This window comes from Hydra vulgaris, chromosome 12 (genome assembly GCF_038396675.1).
Source record: "Hydra vulgaris chromosome 12, alternate assembly HydraT2T_AEP".
In the NCBI taxonomy this organism is placed as follows: Eukaryota; Metazoa; Cnidaria; class Hydrozoa; order Anthoathecata; family Hydridae; genus Hydra; species Hydra vulgaris.
In genome coordinates, this window is record NC_088931.1 from 81,176,783 (window position 1) to 81,191,834 (window position 15,052).

The 15,052-nt window shown below is 29.2% G+C and overlaps 1 protein-coding gene across 1 annotated transcript in view; it reads left to right on the forward strand.

Annotated features, from left to right (window-relative positions):
• The window catches only part of LOC100211391 (pleiotropic regulator 1), a 71,531-nt gene extending 59,417 nt beyond the window's left edge, over positions 1-12,114 (forward strand). The window contains exons 10-13 of the mRNA XM_065814633.1: positions 1,583-1,701; positions 7,921-8,060; positions 8,328-8,521; positions 11,813-12,114. Coding sequence (XP_065670705.1) covers positions 1,583-1,701; positions 7,921-8,060; positions 8,328-8,521; positions 11,813-11,872 — 513 coding nt within the window. The 3' untranslated portion in view covers positions 11,873-12,114. The remainder of the gene's footprint in view (positions 1-1,582; positions 1,702-7,920; positions 8,061-8,327; positions 8,522-11,812) is intronic.
• The last annotated feature ends 2,938 nt before the right edge of the window (positions 12,115-15,052 follow it).

Genomic DNA, 15,052 nt, shown 5'->3' on the forward strand with positions numbered 1-15,052 from the left:
TTATTTTTTGCTCTTTATTTTCAGTGCTAGGTTAATGTCTAAGTTCGTTCTATACCAAAATATGGTCTTAGTTGTTTCTTTTTTTAATTTTTAATATTTATTATAGAGTTTAATAAATAAATATTTAAATAATAATAATGGTTTAATAGTTGCTTGTTCATTTTTCCAATGATTTATTCTTATTTAACAACACTCTGAACAGCACTCAACACGATTTCTCTTGTTACAACATTCACAATACGCATACAGTAGTGTCACAGCATGCTTTAATTATTAATTTAAGAAATAATAATAAAAATTATACAAGTTATATAAGTTGAAAACCTTTGAATTATTGATTATGTAGTTTTTACCAGCAAATCTAAATCTGTAGCCAGTGTAACTAGAAAGTAGTTGTTTTTGTTGTTATTTAACGAGTTATGAATAAGTTTTTGGACTGGATTTAATGTTAAGCTATCTCTGCAAAGAAATGTACAAGGAGGTTTGTAATAGTCTCTTTTCGAAGCCGTGCTTAAATTGTATTTGAAAAAATCAAAAAAAAAAAATTTTTTTTAATTTAATAATTTTTGAACAATGGCAAAATCCAAAAACATTAAGAAGAAAGTGTCAAAGAATGTTAGAAGAATATAAAAATATTGATTTTGTTTTAGATGATAAATTGTTCTTTACTTTAACTCACTCGTGGCAACCTTGCAACTCTGGTTTTTATTCAAGTGAAATTAATCTGACTCCCCAGATGTAAAGTTTGATTTTAAAGCCAAATATGAAAAAATTATTGGTTTGGCTTTGTATTTCACCAAAAGCCGTATCAAAGCCGTTTTTTATTCTTCCAGGAATGGTAGTGGACCAAACAGTCTCCTTGGAAACCATAGTTAAAAAGTATTACAGTAGTACAGTAGAGTACATACATGGTAGAGTACAGACTTGGTAGAACAGTTTTATAGTACAGTAGAGTACATACTTAGTAGAGTACAGACTTAGTAGAGTACATACATGGTAGAGTACAGACTTGGTAGTACAGTTTTATAGTACAGTAGAGTACATACTTAGTAGAGTACAGACTTGGCATCTGCTCATTACGCAAAAAGCATGGTAAAATGGATCTTGAGTTTGTACAAAACTATATTTTATTTGTTAGGAAAAGGCTTGACCATATAAGAAGACATAGTGTCTAAATTTTTTCTCCAAATACTAAAAAAGACATTTTTTTTATTATTATTTTTAAGTTTTATATTTTAAATATATATTTTTGTTCTAAAAAAAAAGGGCTTTTATTCTAGTCCAAAAATTCATTCATAACCTGTTGGTCTAAAAAAACTTGTTCAAAGTTATGAATGATATCAATGGTGTTAAAATATTTTTATATGTAATGGAAAGATGTGGTGGGTGTGTAGTTGTAGAAGTTTTTTTTCTTTTCTTAATCTAAAGCATAAGTAAAAATGTTTAAACGAAAAAATCACAATTTAAAAATTAAAAATTATTTCTCGAAACTAAAAGTAAGAATCATACAATAGATTAATACCAATCATTGACATTTATTTTCATTTTTTATATTTAAAAAAAAAAAGGGATGTTCTTTTAGATTGTAACAGGAAGCCATGATTGTACTATACGATATTGGGATGTGGCATCTGGTAAATCCATAACTACGTTGACTAATCATAAAAAGAGCATTAGATCTATTGTTATTCATCCTACTCAGTAAGATTTTTTAATAATAAGTAATTGATGTCAATTTTAAAATATTAAATAAAAATTTATATAAAAAAGAAAATTGTTATTTATAACTTAGTGCTTTAAAACTGTAGGATTGAGGGTGTAACAATAAAAAATAAATAAACAAAAGGAAAAAAATACCCTTCTTGACTTAAGTTTGTTCTATGGCTTTCAAGAAGTGAATACAGTAAAAAAATTTACGCCTTTTTTTTTGAAAAAAAAAAGAATTGAAAATTTAATTTGATAAGAACTAATATTTCTTTGATAACAATTAAAATTTAGTTTAATAAGAACTAATATTTCTTCAATAAGAATTGAAATTTAAAATGATAAGATCTAATATTTCTTTGTCTTTAATATAATTTTTTTTTAAAAAAAAACAAAACTTTTTTTAAAACTTTAAACCTCTACTAAGCTTTTTTCCTTTCTTTTATGCATGGTTAGCGTTATATATACTCTGAAGTCTTTTTAAAATAATTTATTTTTAAAATCAGCATGAGATTTACATTCATAATAGAATTGATGAGACTCAATGTCAAGATAATTTATTGTGTACCCTCAGGAATTTAAGGTATTACATTTGCATAATATACATTGAACAAAGAAGTTTATTGTGTTATAACACAGCATATTAAAACAACAAATAGTTTTAGAATTTTAGTAACAGAAATACCACTTAATGATAAAATTATATATTTGTTTTATTTGGTGAAATACTGGTACTGTAAAATGAGGAGACTTTGGTCTGGTAGGTGACTTGAGCTAATTTATAAAAAATAGTTTTAACTTTTAAAAACTACTTTGCTCTTTTGTGACTTCTTCCAAATTTAAGTTTATCACAAAAGTAAAGTTATTCTGTCTATTTATTACTTAGATTAATTGTAGTTAGCGAAACTATTGATATAATTTTTTGTTTGTTTGTTGAAGTCTATAAAAATTGTTTAATTTAAATGCTACAAAATTGTGAGTTGATTGAAACTGCTGTTAATATTTGAGTGGGTTGTGATGCTATAACTAATATTAAATTTATAAAGGATGAGTTTTGTATAATAGTTGCTACATTTAAAACACTTCAAATTAAAAATAACTTTAAGTAAAAATTATGGGGTGGCTTTGGTCACAACTTGGGGTGGCTTTGGTCACAACTTGGGGTGACTTTAACCTAAGTGAAAAATTGTGATTTTTTTGATTTTTAAAGTTATATTTTTGATATATTTTCTAGAAAATATTGTAATGTTGACATAATATTATTGGTTTAATTTTCAGTTTTTGTTTTTAGGATAAAATACTAATAAAAAATCATATATCAAAGAAACCATGCCAAGAACATATAAATGTGTTGCTAGGAGTTGTAGTTATATTCTATACACACAGGAAACACTAACAAAATGTTTAAAAGAAGTAAGAAATGATAATTTAATACAAACAGATGCTTGCTTAACCTTTAAAATTTCTTTACCAACAATAAAGAACAAACTGACATATTTCTTATGCAGACCATAAAGAAATGTTTATTAGGCAATTTTTAGGAAGTATACCTGGTGTTGAATGGGTGAAATCATTCCTTAAGAGAAATAAACAATTAAGTGTTAGATTTGCAGGTAACATTAAAAGAAAGAGGGCAGAACCGATGATCCTGGTAATAAACTAGTAATAACAAAATATTCTGAGAGGATAATTAATTCAACCAAGTCTGCGACTTGGTATTTTGTATATAAAGCAGATTTGATGTGGACAACTTGGATAGCCGCTCAAAGAGTGGATGGTTTGACTCCAGTTGTTTTTCAGATTGATTTAAATCTTTTTTGTTTTCTGAACTAAAAAAAACTTCTGGGAAAGGTCTATTTGAAAACAATTTATTGTCACATAAATACATATGTCTTTGTGTGAAGAAAACAACATCAAATCGACCAATGAAAGCTCAGTGGAGAAAAATATAAACAACTCGGAAAGAAAGTGGCAAAGGACGTAAAGCTCCTTCTCTTCCAAAAGACCAGTTTCCAGCATTGCTTAAATGTCTCATGAAAAAAATTGAAGAACCTGGTTGTAAAAGTATGAAGGCAGGCTTCAGAAAAACTGGATTAGACTTCCTAAAAGAGTATTTACAAACAAAGATGTCACTGTGAAAATAGGTTCTCTTGTCAGTGATTCGTTCATACAAGATTTAGTTGAAGCTAGAGGTGATCATATACCTCTACTAAAAAGCAACATAAAGTTGCTGTTGTCCCAGGAAAAAGTGTATCATTAATTGATTTAGTTATTATGCAAGCAGCTATAAATGTAAATAAGACAAAGAAAAAAATGACTGTGGTAAAAAAAACTGTTGTCCACTCTTGAACAGCAAATAATTACAGATAGTTTATTGAATATACTCTAGCACTGATATTTTGATGATTGATGCATAGGTGTTTTTTGGTTTTAGATATTAATAAGGTTTCTTTGTAATTTATATCTTAAATAAATTTGTAAGTTAGTTTCCAGCTGTTGTTTTTATAATATTTTTGCCCTAAAACATATCACTTAATATCCATGTATCTGTGAATATGTAAAATATGAAACGGTTCATCAATAATATAATTCTTTTATTTTTTATTGTAATTATTTATTTCTTTGACATCATGCACACCTAATACAATTTATATCAACATATTCATTCATAATTAAATTTTGAAAGAAAAAAAAAAGATTTTAAATTTGCCCAAAGTCACCTCATTTTATGGTATGTTAAAATGAATAAAATATTTATTAGTTTTATATGGTGAAATACTAGTATGTAAAATGGTTAAAGTATATATTAGTTTTATTTGGTGAAATACTGGTATGTAAAAGAACCCAAGGGTAATAGGTGAAAGCACTGTTAAATAATAAAAATATTTTTAAAGAGTTCACCTCATTTTAATAACATTTAACTAAACAAAATCTAGTCAAATTGAATTTAAAATATTGTGTTTGCATTTCTGTATTTTTTTTTTTTGTTTGTTTGGTAAAATTGTAAGATTTGCACTTATGTATTCTGGACTTGTCATTTAGAAGATCACATTCTTGCTTTTCAACTCTGATATATAATATTCCAGATCATATTCAGGATCATCACGATCACACTGCTACTGGTATTATGTAATCCAGTACTACCTGCCCCATTTTCTTCTGCCTTGTAGAATGTGCTTTTTAAGGCAAAGGCTAGGAGAAACTAACTCCGACTTTAAAATCCCCTCTGTAAATATCTAAAATATGAAACAATACAACAATACAAGGCTTTTGATTCAGTAAAGGCTAGAGATGGTGTCTCAATAAAAAAAACTCATCTTGGGCAGATGTTAACTGCATCCAGCTAAAACTCCCCTGCCTTGGTGCTCTTGGTTGAGTAAAGGCTAGAGATGGTGTCTCGATAAAAATACTTATCTTGGACAGATGTAACTGCATCCAGCTACTGTATTGTAGGAGGCCTCCAAAGCAAAAACTTTAAGGGTAAGCAGAATAATTCTGCTAACTAGCCTGAAACCCCTTCTTCATCTATTTAGCTGGCAAAGATGTAAACCTGTGTCACATATGCCTAGGATGATGAATACTGGATCTTCTTTAATCTTCTTGTAGGTTTTTGCTTGTGTGTCCTTGATAGTGGTCTACAGTACTTCCTGTTATCTCCTAAACATCCCTGGTAGTACCAGCCTCAACTTGTTTCTTTTTGCAGTGCCTTTATTTGTGAAGGTTTGTGTTTCGGATTTATAGGGTTGAGAGAGGGTTGTAACCACAATTAAGTAGCCTCCTTGTCTGTCTTCTTGACCTTGGGGAGGTGAATTAAAATTAAAAAATTAGGTTACAGCTCTAAAACTCAGTTTAATGGTTCTGAGACTAATTAAATGAGAATTCGAACAAATTTATAATCCAAAACAAAACTCAGTTGATAGACTTAAAGAACTATGGTGCTGATGTTTAATTTTTTTTTAAGTTTAAAATTACACGCAACACTATAAAAAAGCAATACAAGTTAATTAACTCACAATATTCAAAAAGCTAGAAGTTAACAACACAATACTCGAAAAAAAGCAATAGAAAGTTAATTAAATGGATTCTCATACCAAAATACACACCGATTAAACAATTTCATTAATAACAATGATAAACTCTATTTTAGTCAAGTAAAATATATAATAACTAATTTCTGCAAGTAAACATTTTATATAGAAATGCAACAAATTTTAGAGGTCAAAAGAACAGTAATCACCATTAACAAGTTACAAAGATAAAAATGTAAACTATATTATTGAAATATATTCAAGAAGGTCTTACATTCCATCTCTTATTCATGGGACTGATTTTATTACCCCCACCCCCACCCACCCACCCCCACCCCTTCAAGGATAAGGCAGAACTATTTGCAAAGATCTTTTTTTCTAATTTGAGTTTACTCTTTAATTTTTTGGCCATTCTCTTCCTTCCATGTCTAAACTTAAACAGTTTAGACATTCAAGTCACTACAGCTTCAGTTGCTAAAGTTTCTAACCGCTTTATTAAAGTCATCCTTGAAGGCCAACACTCTTCTTTATTTCCAGTAACTTCTGGGGTACCTCAAAGTTCTATCCTTGGTACTATTTTGGTACTTATTTACATTATTGATCTTCCCACAACCTTACATCAAAGTAGCTCCTTTTGCTGATAATTTAACTTTATACTCCTGTCTTGATAAAAGTCTTCTCTTTTCAATTGCTTAGAACAGGCAGCTGATCTTAAATCTGATCTTACTTCTGTAACAGATTGGGCTCACAGTAGCTATTAAATTTTAACTCCAACTAAACTCGATTATTTACTGCAAGCAACTATCCTAGTACTGTCGACATTCCTATATTAATGACTGGCAACCCTCTCGCTGAGTCCTTTTCTTTACGTCTTCTTGGATTATCGTTTACTACTGACCTTTCATGGAAACCATATATACAATAGATTGTTAAATTAGCATCTGCTAAGGTTGCTTCTCTTTATCGTGGTTGCCATTTTTTCTCTCCTGATTCTAACCTCTATCTCTACAAATCTCTTATTCGTCCCTGTATGGAATACTGTTGTCATATTTGAGCTGGTTCTTCTAATGACGCTCTTTCTCTTCTAGACAAGGTCCAAAAACGCATTATAATTGTAGTTTGGACTGGCCTATCTGTTAAGCTTGAGCCACTTTCCCATTGTAAAGTTGCATTTCTTCTCTACAAATACAAATGGTTGCTGCTCAAAGGAGCTGTTTTCTCTAGTTATATCAACTAAAACTCATTCTTACTTGACCTGTCATTTAGAAGATCACATTCTTTTATTGTATCTGTCCCTGCAGGCTCTAAAAACTTTTATTCATCTGGTTTTTTTCCTTGCACTTGAACCCTTCAGAACTCTCTTCCATCTTCATGGTTTCCTGATTCATACAACCTTTAACTTTTTAACTCTTCTGTCAACCAATTCCTTGCTCTATAACTCTATTCTTTTTTTCTAGTAACTCCCATCTTAATAGTGGTTGCTTGCAGTTGTTGAGAGTGAATCAGAATAAGCTAATAAATTTGTTTTTGTTGCATAATTAATACAATACAATTTACAATTTGTATTAATGATTGTTTTTTTTCGCTTGAAAAATGCTAATAATTTATGCTTAAAACAAAGATCATAATAATATAATTTAATTCTAATAAAATATATATGACTGCAATTTAAAACTAATTTATTAAAAGTTTAAATCATTTTGTAATTTTAAATTTTTTTTTAAATTAGCTCATTTTTATCACAATTGTTTTTTTTTGTTTTTTTGGTACAATTTGATAAGCAATTTAGGAATATATCCTATGTTATGGGGTGGATCTATGGATATGGATAGTCTGCTAATCTATCTACTAATGCGTGCAGAATAATAATAAATATTGATGAAGATTTTTTTCATTATAATATTTTTTATTATACTGATAACTGATAAGCAATTAAAAAATTTAACTGATAAGCAATTAAAATTAGTTTGCTTGCTATAAAAGTATATTAGCCAATGAAAACAAGTTGTAAATTAAATTTTTAAGTTTATGATGACTAAGCAATGGATATGTTTTTATATTTGAAATCTTTAGAAAAAGAATTTTTTTAATGGTATATCTTTATCAGGACATTAATGCCTAATGATTAAAATGCTTCTTCAATTTAATTAGCTAATAATTTTACATACTTTTTTAACTAACTTTTTAGATATACAATGGCTTCAGCATCTGCAGACAACATAAAGCAATGGAAGTTTCCAGAAGGTAATTTCATCCAAAATCTTGGAGGTCATAATGCTGTTCTTAACTGTATGGCAATTAATTCAGATAATGTTTTGGTTTCTGGTGGTAAGTATTATTTTGCTTTAAAATATTAGACTTTTGAATTTCGATGCTATAAAACTTTATGAATATTATGTTATAATAACACTGATTATAATATCATTTGTTATAAGAACATACGGTATAATATCATTGGTTATAATAACAGTTACGAAACCGTTTATGAAATAAAATTGTTGTATAATTATTTAAAATAAATTGTAATTATTGCAACAACAGCAACAAAAATTTTCGAAATTTTAATGATCTAGAATAGCTACGTTTAATATTTAGGTGACAATGGAAGCATGCATTTTTGGGATTGGAAGACTGGATACAATTTTCAAAGAGCACAGACGCTTGTTCAGCCAGGATCCCTAGATAGCGAAAGTGGCATATTCGCAATGGCTTTTGATCAAAGCGGTACTCGATTGTTTACTTGTGAAGCAGACAAGACAATCAAAGTTTACAAAGAAGACGATGAAGCTGTAAGTTATTTAAAAGTTAATAAATAGTAGTTTATTTTCATTATTCAAAAATTTGATTAGTCATAATAATATGTGAGTCAAAGAATCTGTTAAATAAAAAAGTAACACAAATTAAAGAATCTATTTGAACGCAAAATTATTAATTTCAACTAATTTTGACTCCATTAAAGAGGGAACTTGCAAACTCAAGTTGTAAAGTCTAGAAATCTATTTTAAGAAAATTACTAATCAGGGGCCGTATTCTCATCTCTCCGTTAAGATTAACGGAGCTTTTGTCTGAAATTTCATTACAATATTTCTAAGTAAAGAAATGACGAAAATTTATATAAATTCGTAAAAATAAAACTTATACCAAAATAAAACATTTATGTTTAAAAAATTGTAATTTTAAATAAATTTTTTATTAATGTAATTTAAAAAAATTTTTTGACTAACGCTCCGTTAAGCTTAACGGAGAGATGAGAATACGGGCCCAGATGAGTTTTTACTTGTCTGTTTTTGTGGAATTTTTTTTTGTTGACTTTGGTAGGTTTTACAGAACTTCTCTTAAACTTCTTGAATCTTGTTGAATTTTGTTGAGGTGTTACAGAACTTCTGTTGAACTTTTAATATTCTTATTTTTGATTATTTCATTTTTTTTAAAATGGCAGAATGTATTTTTGTGAACATATAAATGCACAATGCGAATATAAATGCATCTTAAATTGTAAATAAAACAATTTAATACATTTAAATCTAGTAATTGCAATACTTAAAAATTTAACTATAATGTGTATAATAAATTTCTTATTCTATTATTCAAATGAAACCGAATTTAATACTTTGTTCTACTTGAAATTTTTCATTGGTTTTAATTGATATTGCACTACATATTATGGTTTTTAAAATTTTTTATTTGCTATTATTCATTCCGTCATGTATTATGTATATTATTCATTTCATTATATATCATGTGTTATTGTCTATTCCAATATATACAATGTATTATTATTTATTCCATTATCTATCTTATTCCATTTTATAATAGATGTTCGGTTGAATTAAATTAAATTTTCTCTTTTTGAACAATTTTAATTTACATTAATTACTTTAATGACTTTACTAAAAATATATAGTTATAAATATATAATTATAAATGGTTAGTTATTATTATACAGTATTGGACAAAACATTTGCAACCAACATCGAACAATGATAATTAGTGTTCCTAATTTTACATGTCTTAAAAACGAAACGAACTATACTACCACAGCAAACAGTTCAGGAATCATGAGCAATCAGCTGACAGCACACAGGCAGAATTTCGTTGACAAGTGCCATTTTGCAGCGGACAAAACAAGTGCAACTTTTTTGGTTTGTTTCATTTTCTTAAGTCTGGTCCTTGTCAACGTCACGGAAGTTTTTTAATAATTAAAGGAAGTATCCAGAAGTTTCCAGAAGCATGAAGAAGCTTCCAGAAGTTTCCAGAAGAAGCATCCAGTAGCATCCAGAAATATCCAGAAACATTCAGAAGCTTCCAGAAGCATCGAAAAGAAGCATCTAGAATCTTCCAGAACAGGTTCACACAGGTTCATTTTACTATATAAGAGTAAAACTGAATTTCATGTAAATCGACATGTAATTCAGTCAGTATATGGAAGTCAATCAGTCAGTATTATTAAGACAGTTTATCGAAGTGAGTTTTATCAAAGTGTTTTATCGAAGAACATCAATACAAGAAGTGAAATACAACAAGTGTTTCGTTACATCAATACAGTCCACATCCAACCAAGACGTTGTGTTCCACAGAGCATTATTGTATCATCGCAAGGTAAATGTAACACGGTAAGCCTTGAGAAGCGTGATTATTTATTTTTATTATTTTTATGACTTCAAGTGCAAAAAGGCTCCCGACAGTCTTGGATTGGAACTAAGAAAGAAAATTATTGGCGATTACGTAAGTGGAATGTCACAAAAAAGTATTTGTGATAAATATCGCGTGAAAAAATGGAGCGTATCAAGGCTATGTTCCAAATATCGTTCTACGGGGAAGTTGGCAGCAGATAACAAAGGTGGAAGACCGCGTTCCACCACTTCTTGAGAGGATTCTATATTCGTCAGATCCGTCAAGAAGGATCCCTGGATATCATCAGTCAAGATACAAAAGCAATTAGAGCTGCCTGTATCGGACCGAACAATCAGACGACGTGCCTTTGAAGCCGGATTGTTTTCTTGACGCCCTGCAAAGAAACCGCTGATTTCACTAAAAAACCAGAAGAAAATACTCCTGTTTGCTACATCTCATATTGACTGGAATTTGCAGAAATGGCGAACTGTCCTGTTCAGTGATGAATCGAAGTTCAACATCATTGGGAGCGATGGCATTTGGGGTGTACGTCGACCGGCCGGAAAACGCTTCGATTTACGTTACTGCCATAAAACCGTGAAGCATGGTGAAGGCAATGTAATGGTCTGGGGGTGTTTTTCTGCTAACAGTCTAGGTCCAATACATCGAAACGATGGAATAATGGACCGTTTCATGTATAAAAATATCCTGAAAGATGTTATGTTACCTCATGCTGAATGGAATATGCCAATAAAATGGGTTTTTCAGCAAGACAACGATCCGAAACACACTGCAAAAGTAGTCAAGCAGTGGTTTCAAGACAACCACCTATCGGTGATGGATTGGCCGCCTCAACTTCCGGATCTCAACCCTATCGATAACCTGTGGGAGATCGTCAACCGCAGAATTAATCGTGAAGGCGTTCGTAATAAGGATCAACTGTTTGATCAAATCCAAAAGGCCTGAGCAGCGATTCCACAAAGTTTCATTGATCACCTGATCGAATCTATGCCTCGAAGATGCAAGGCTGTGATCGACAACAAAGGATTCGCCACGAAATATTGATAGCGAAATACAGATTGGTCAACATTTTGTCGAGTTGCACTTGTTTTGTCCAGAAGGAAATCAACTTTTTTAATACTTTTAATTTATTAATTTTCGTGTACAAATAATGAACTTTGTGATGAATAAAACTTGAAGAACTTTGTTTCTAAACATTTACATAGTCATTTCTCTAAATTGAAAAAATGCAGCACTTTTATATAAAGAAACTAAATTAGCATTGTTTGGTTGCACTCGTTTTGTCCGATACTGTATATTAGTTTATTTATATGCTATAATACACGAAACGAGTAAAGCATTTATCATTTTTATAATTTAACATTATTTTAAAATGAATTACGTTACTTATTTATTTATTAGAATTAAACTTTATTTATTAAAACTATATATTGTTAAACTTTTAGACCGAAGAAACGCACCCTATTAACTGGAGACCGGATATCATTAAAAGGAAGAAATACTAAATAACTGCTAACTTAAATGTTAATAATATATCTTAGTACTTATATTAGTAATATGATATTACTATATATATATATATGTAAAGTCTTCATTACCTTGATGAATTTAACGAATTAATCTACAAATTAAAAACAAAATATGTAAGAAATTCGTGATCCTCGTAAACGTAGATAAAAAATAATTTTTATTGCGTTTATTACTGGCAAAATATTGAATTGAAATATATTTAAAATTGGTTAGTATAGTTTTTAGTTATTTATTCTTTTCTAATTTTAACTCTTAGAATTTTCGTCTTGACATTAACTTAAAATTTAGACATTTTAAAAGTGTTTTAATTATATATTTAAATAAATTTTACATAGAAATATTGACGTTTTTATCAAGTTTCATTCTCTTCTCTACTAATGGTCACTGCTCAAGCGAGCTATCATCACTTCATCGTTAAGCGAGCTATCATCACATCAATCAACCAAAAGTTATTAAGCGTAACTCTTCGTTCAGTTAAATCGCATCTTTTTTTTTTTTTTTTTTTTTTTGCAACTGTAACTTTCTTTCTGCTTTTTCATGCTTTCTGTTTCTTCATGCTCAAAAACTTTTATTCATCTAGTTTTTTTTCCGCAAACATTGGTTCTTTGGAATTCTCTTCCATCTTCATGTTTTCCTGAAACATAATTAACAGTTTTTTAGTGTATACTATACAAGAGTATGTCACTTAAACTTGATAACGACGGTGTTAATATTCGAAAACTTTTGAAATTTTGTTAAAAAGTAACTTCGAAATAAAGAGTTGCTTCCAAAGAAGCTTTTATTTAAATATATATTTTGACTTGAAGTTTGCTCTATATATTTGCAAATTCCTTACTGCAAAAAATGAAATCATTTTTTATAAACAATTAAGTTGCTAGCAGTTTCTTGGAACCTGACTCTAATGATTAATGTCCCTCAAAAGATTATCTAAAGTATAGCATTAACAATGTTGTAACATGTTTTAAACAAAATATTAAATGCGGAGAGGTTCTATGATAATGTGTCACCCTTTTGCCATGGCAACCTGATAACTATGGAAAAAAGTGAAATTAGTTCCTTCCTGGCAAAGAATGCAGTCGATCAGAATAGTTAATTTTTTCCCAGAGAAAAGATATATCCATACAATAACTAGACTGTTTGCTAATAATTTACATGATGTATTTGATTTTTGCAATCATTTTAAGCACCAAAATAGAATTTTCTAAATATTCTTCTGTATAAAAAAGTTTTTAGTTTATTGCATACATCATTATGAGTAAAAAAACTTCCTGATTAATTGGTCAAGCCAGAATTTTAAGAAAAATACCAAATAAGATAAATTAGTGTGAAAAATATAGAACAACCGTTTTTCAAGTATGGAGACTAGAACTAGAATATGTTAGGGATAAAGGTAAAGTATGTTAGGGATATATGGGTGCTTCTCTAAAAAGCGGGGGGGGGGGGGGGAATAGAAAAAAATTTGTTTTCTTGCCAACTTTTCTGTAACCAGTGGCATTCCTAAGTAAAAATGGTGGTGAAACAGAAATGTAATTTATTTAATAAAAAATACTTAAAAATCGAAATGTTAAAAAATACAGATCCAAAAAACTTTTGGAATACTTCCAGAAACACAAAGAAGACTCAAAATAGTACATTTATTAAAAATAAAAAGGATTCAATCACAAAAGAATTTTTCAACAGTTTTAAAAATGCAAAAGCAATCGTACATACCTCCTCAAATTTCAAACTAAACCTTGTACAAAAGTTGCCGAGGTAAATAGTATCAGAAGAAAATATAAAAACGGCTGTTTCTCGCCTAATCCAAGTACACCTTGGGAATTTCAGCATATATTCAAAGAATGCGAGCTGTGAAGCCTTAACAAAATGGGTCAGAAAATTCTTTAAATTTTCATAATTTAAAAAAATGTTGATGCCATTATAACCAAGTAGAATTAAGTAGTGAATAAAACGGCGATCCCCTCATCAGGAATGCGCTGCATTCACCAACCACGTTTCGGGGAGCTCGAGACCTGCACTAACGTATCCCATAGTTATAATTAAATACTTAATCGTATAGAGAATCCGATATCTACACTTATTATACTACTTGCTATTTCGTATAAAATGTCGTTAACTGATTCAAATAACTTAAGCGAGATTAACATCATTCCAACCTTTACGAAACTATTAAATTAAAAACTGCGCAATAACATCAACCAAGAACAAATAATTACATATATATGTAAATAGTTACACACACACACACACACACACACACACACACACACACACACACACACATATATATATATATATATATATATATATATATATATATATATATATATATATATATATATATATATATATATACAAATAATTACATATATATAATAAAAAACAACCATTAACAAATACTACATAATAATTTGCACAATATATACAATATATACAAAATTTAAATGGTAATGGATAAATGAAGAAAAAAGTTGTTTTAATTGTTGCTTAATTAACATTGTATGTTAAATAAACGTATTATGTCTAGCTTTATATAAAATTCTAATACTTTTGGAAATTTTTATGGAGATGTAATCGATTTGTTGTTTTTAATAGAGGCTATATATATATATATATATATATATATATATATATATATATATATATATATATATATATATATATATATATATATATATATATACATATATTACTAAATGAATAAATATCCAAAAATTAAATTTTATACGTTTTAAATACAAAAGTTACATTATTTTTACCAATTTCTATTCCCCTTTTAAAAGTCGAAACTAAGACATTATGCACCATCATGCTGAAATATAATGCAGTTGTGTTTTTGCATATATCTAATAAGAAGCCCTTTTAAGACGGATAGGTAAACCTGCTCAGTAATTGTAGCATTTTTAGGCATAAACGTATGCCACCCGTGTCTTGACCGGAGAAACTGCCCAGACCATCTTAGTCTGCGCTTGCTTTACGGTGGGGACAACGTATCTGCCGGACATGTCGTACAAATGAAGAAAACTGGCTGAAAGTCAATTTATCAGAAAACATAACATTCTTCCAGTTTTCTACCTACCAGCCTTTGTACTTTTAAAAAAAATGCCATTTTATCTTAAACATAATTCTTTGTGAGCTTTGCTTTCCTGGCAGGTCTG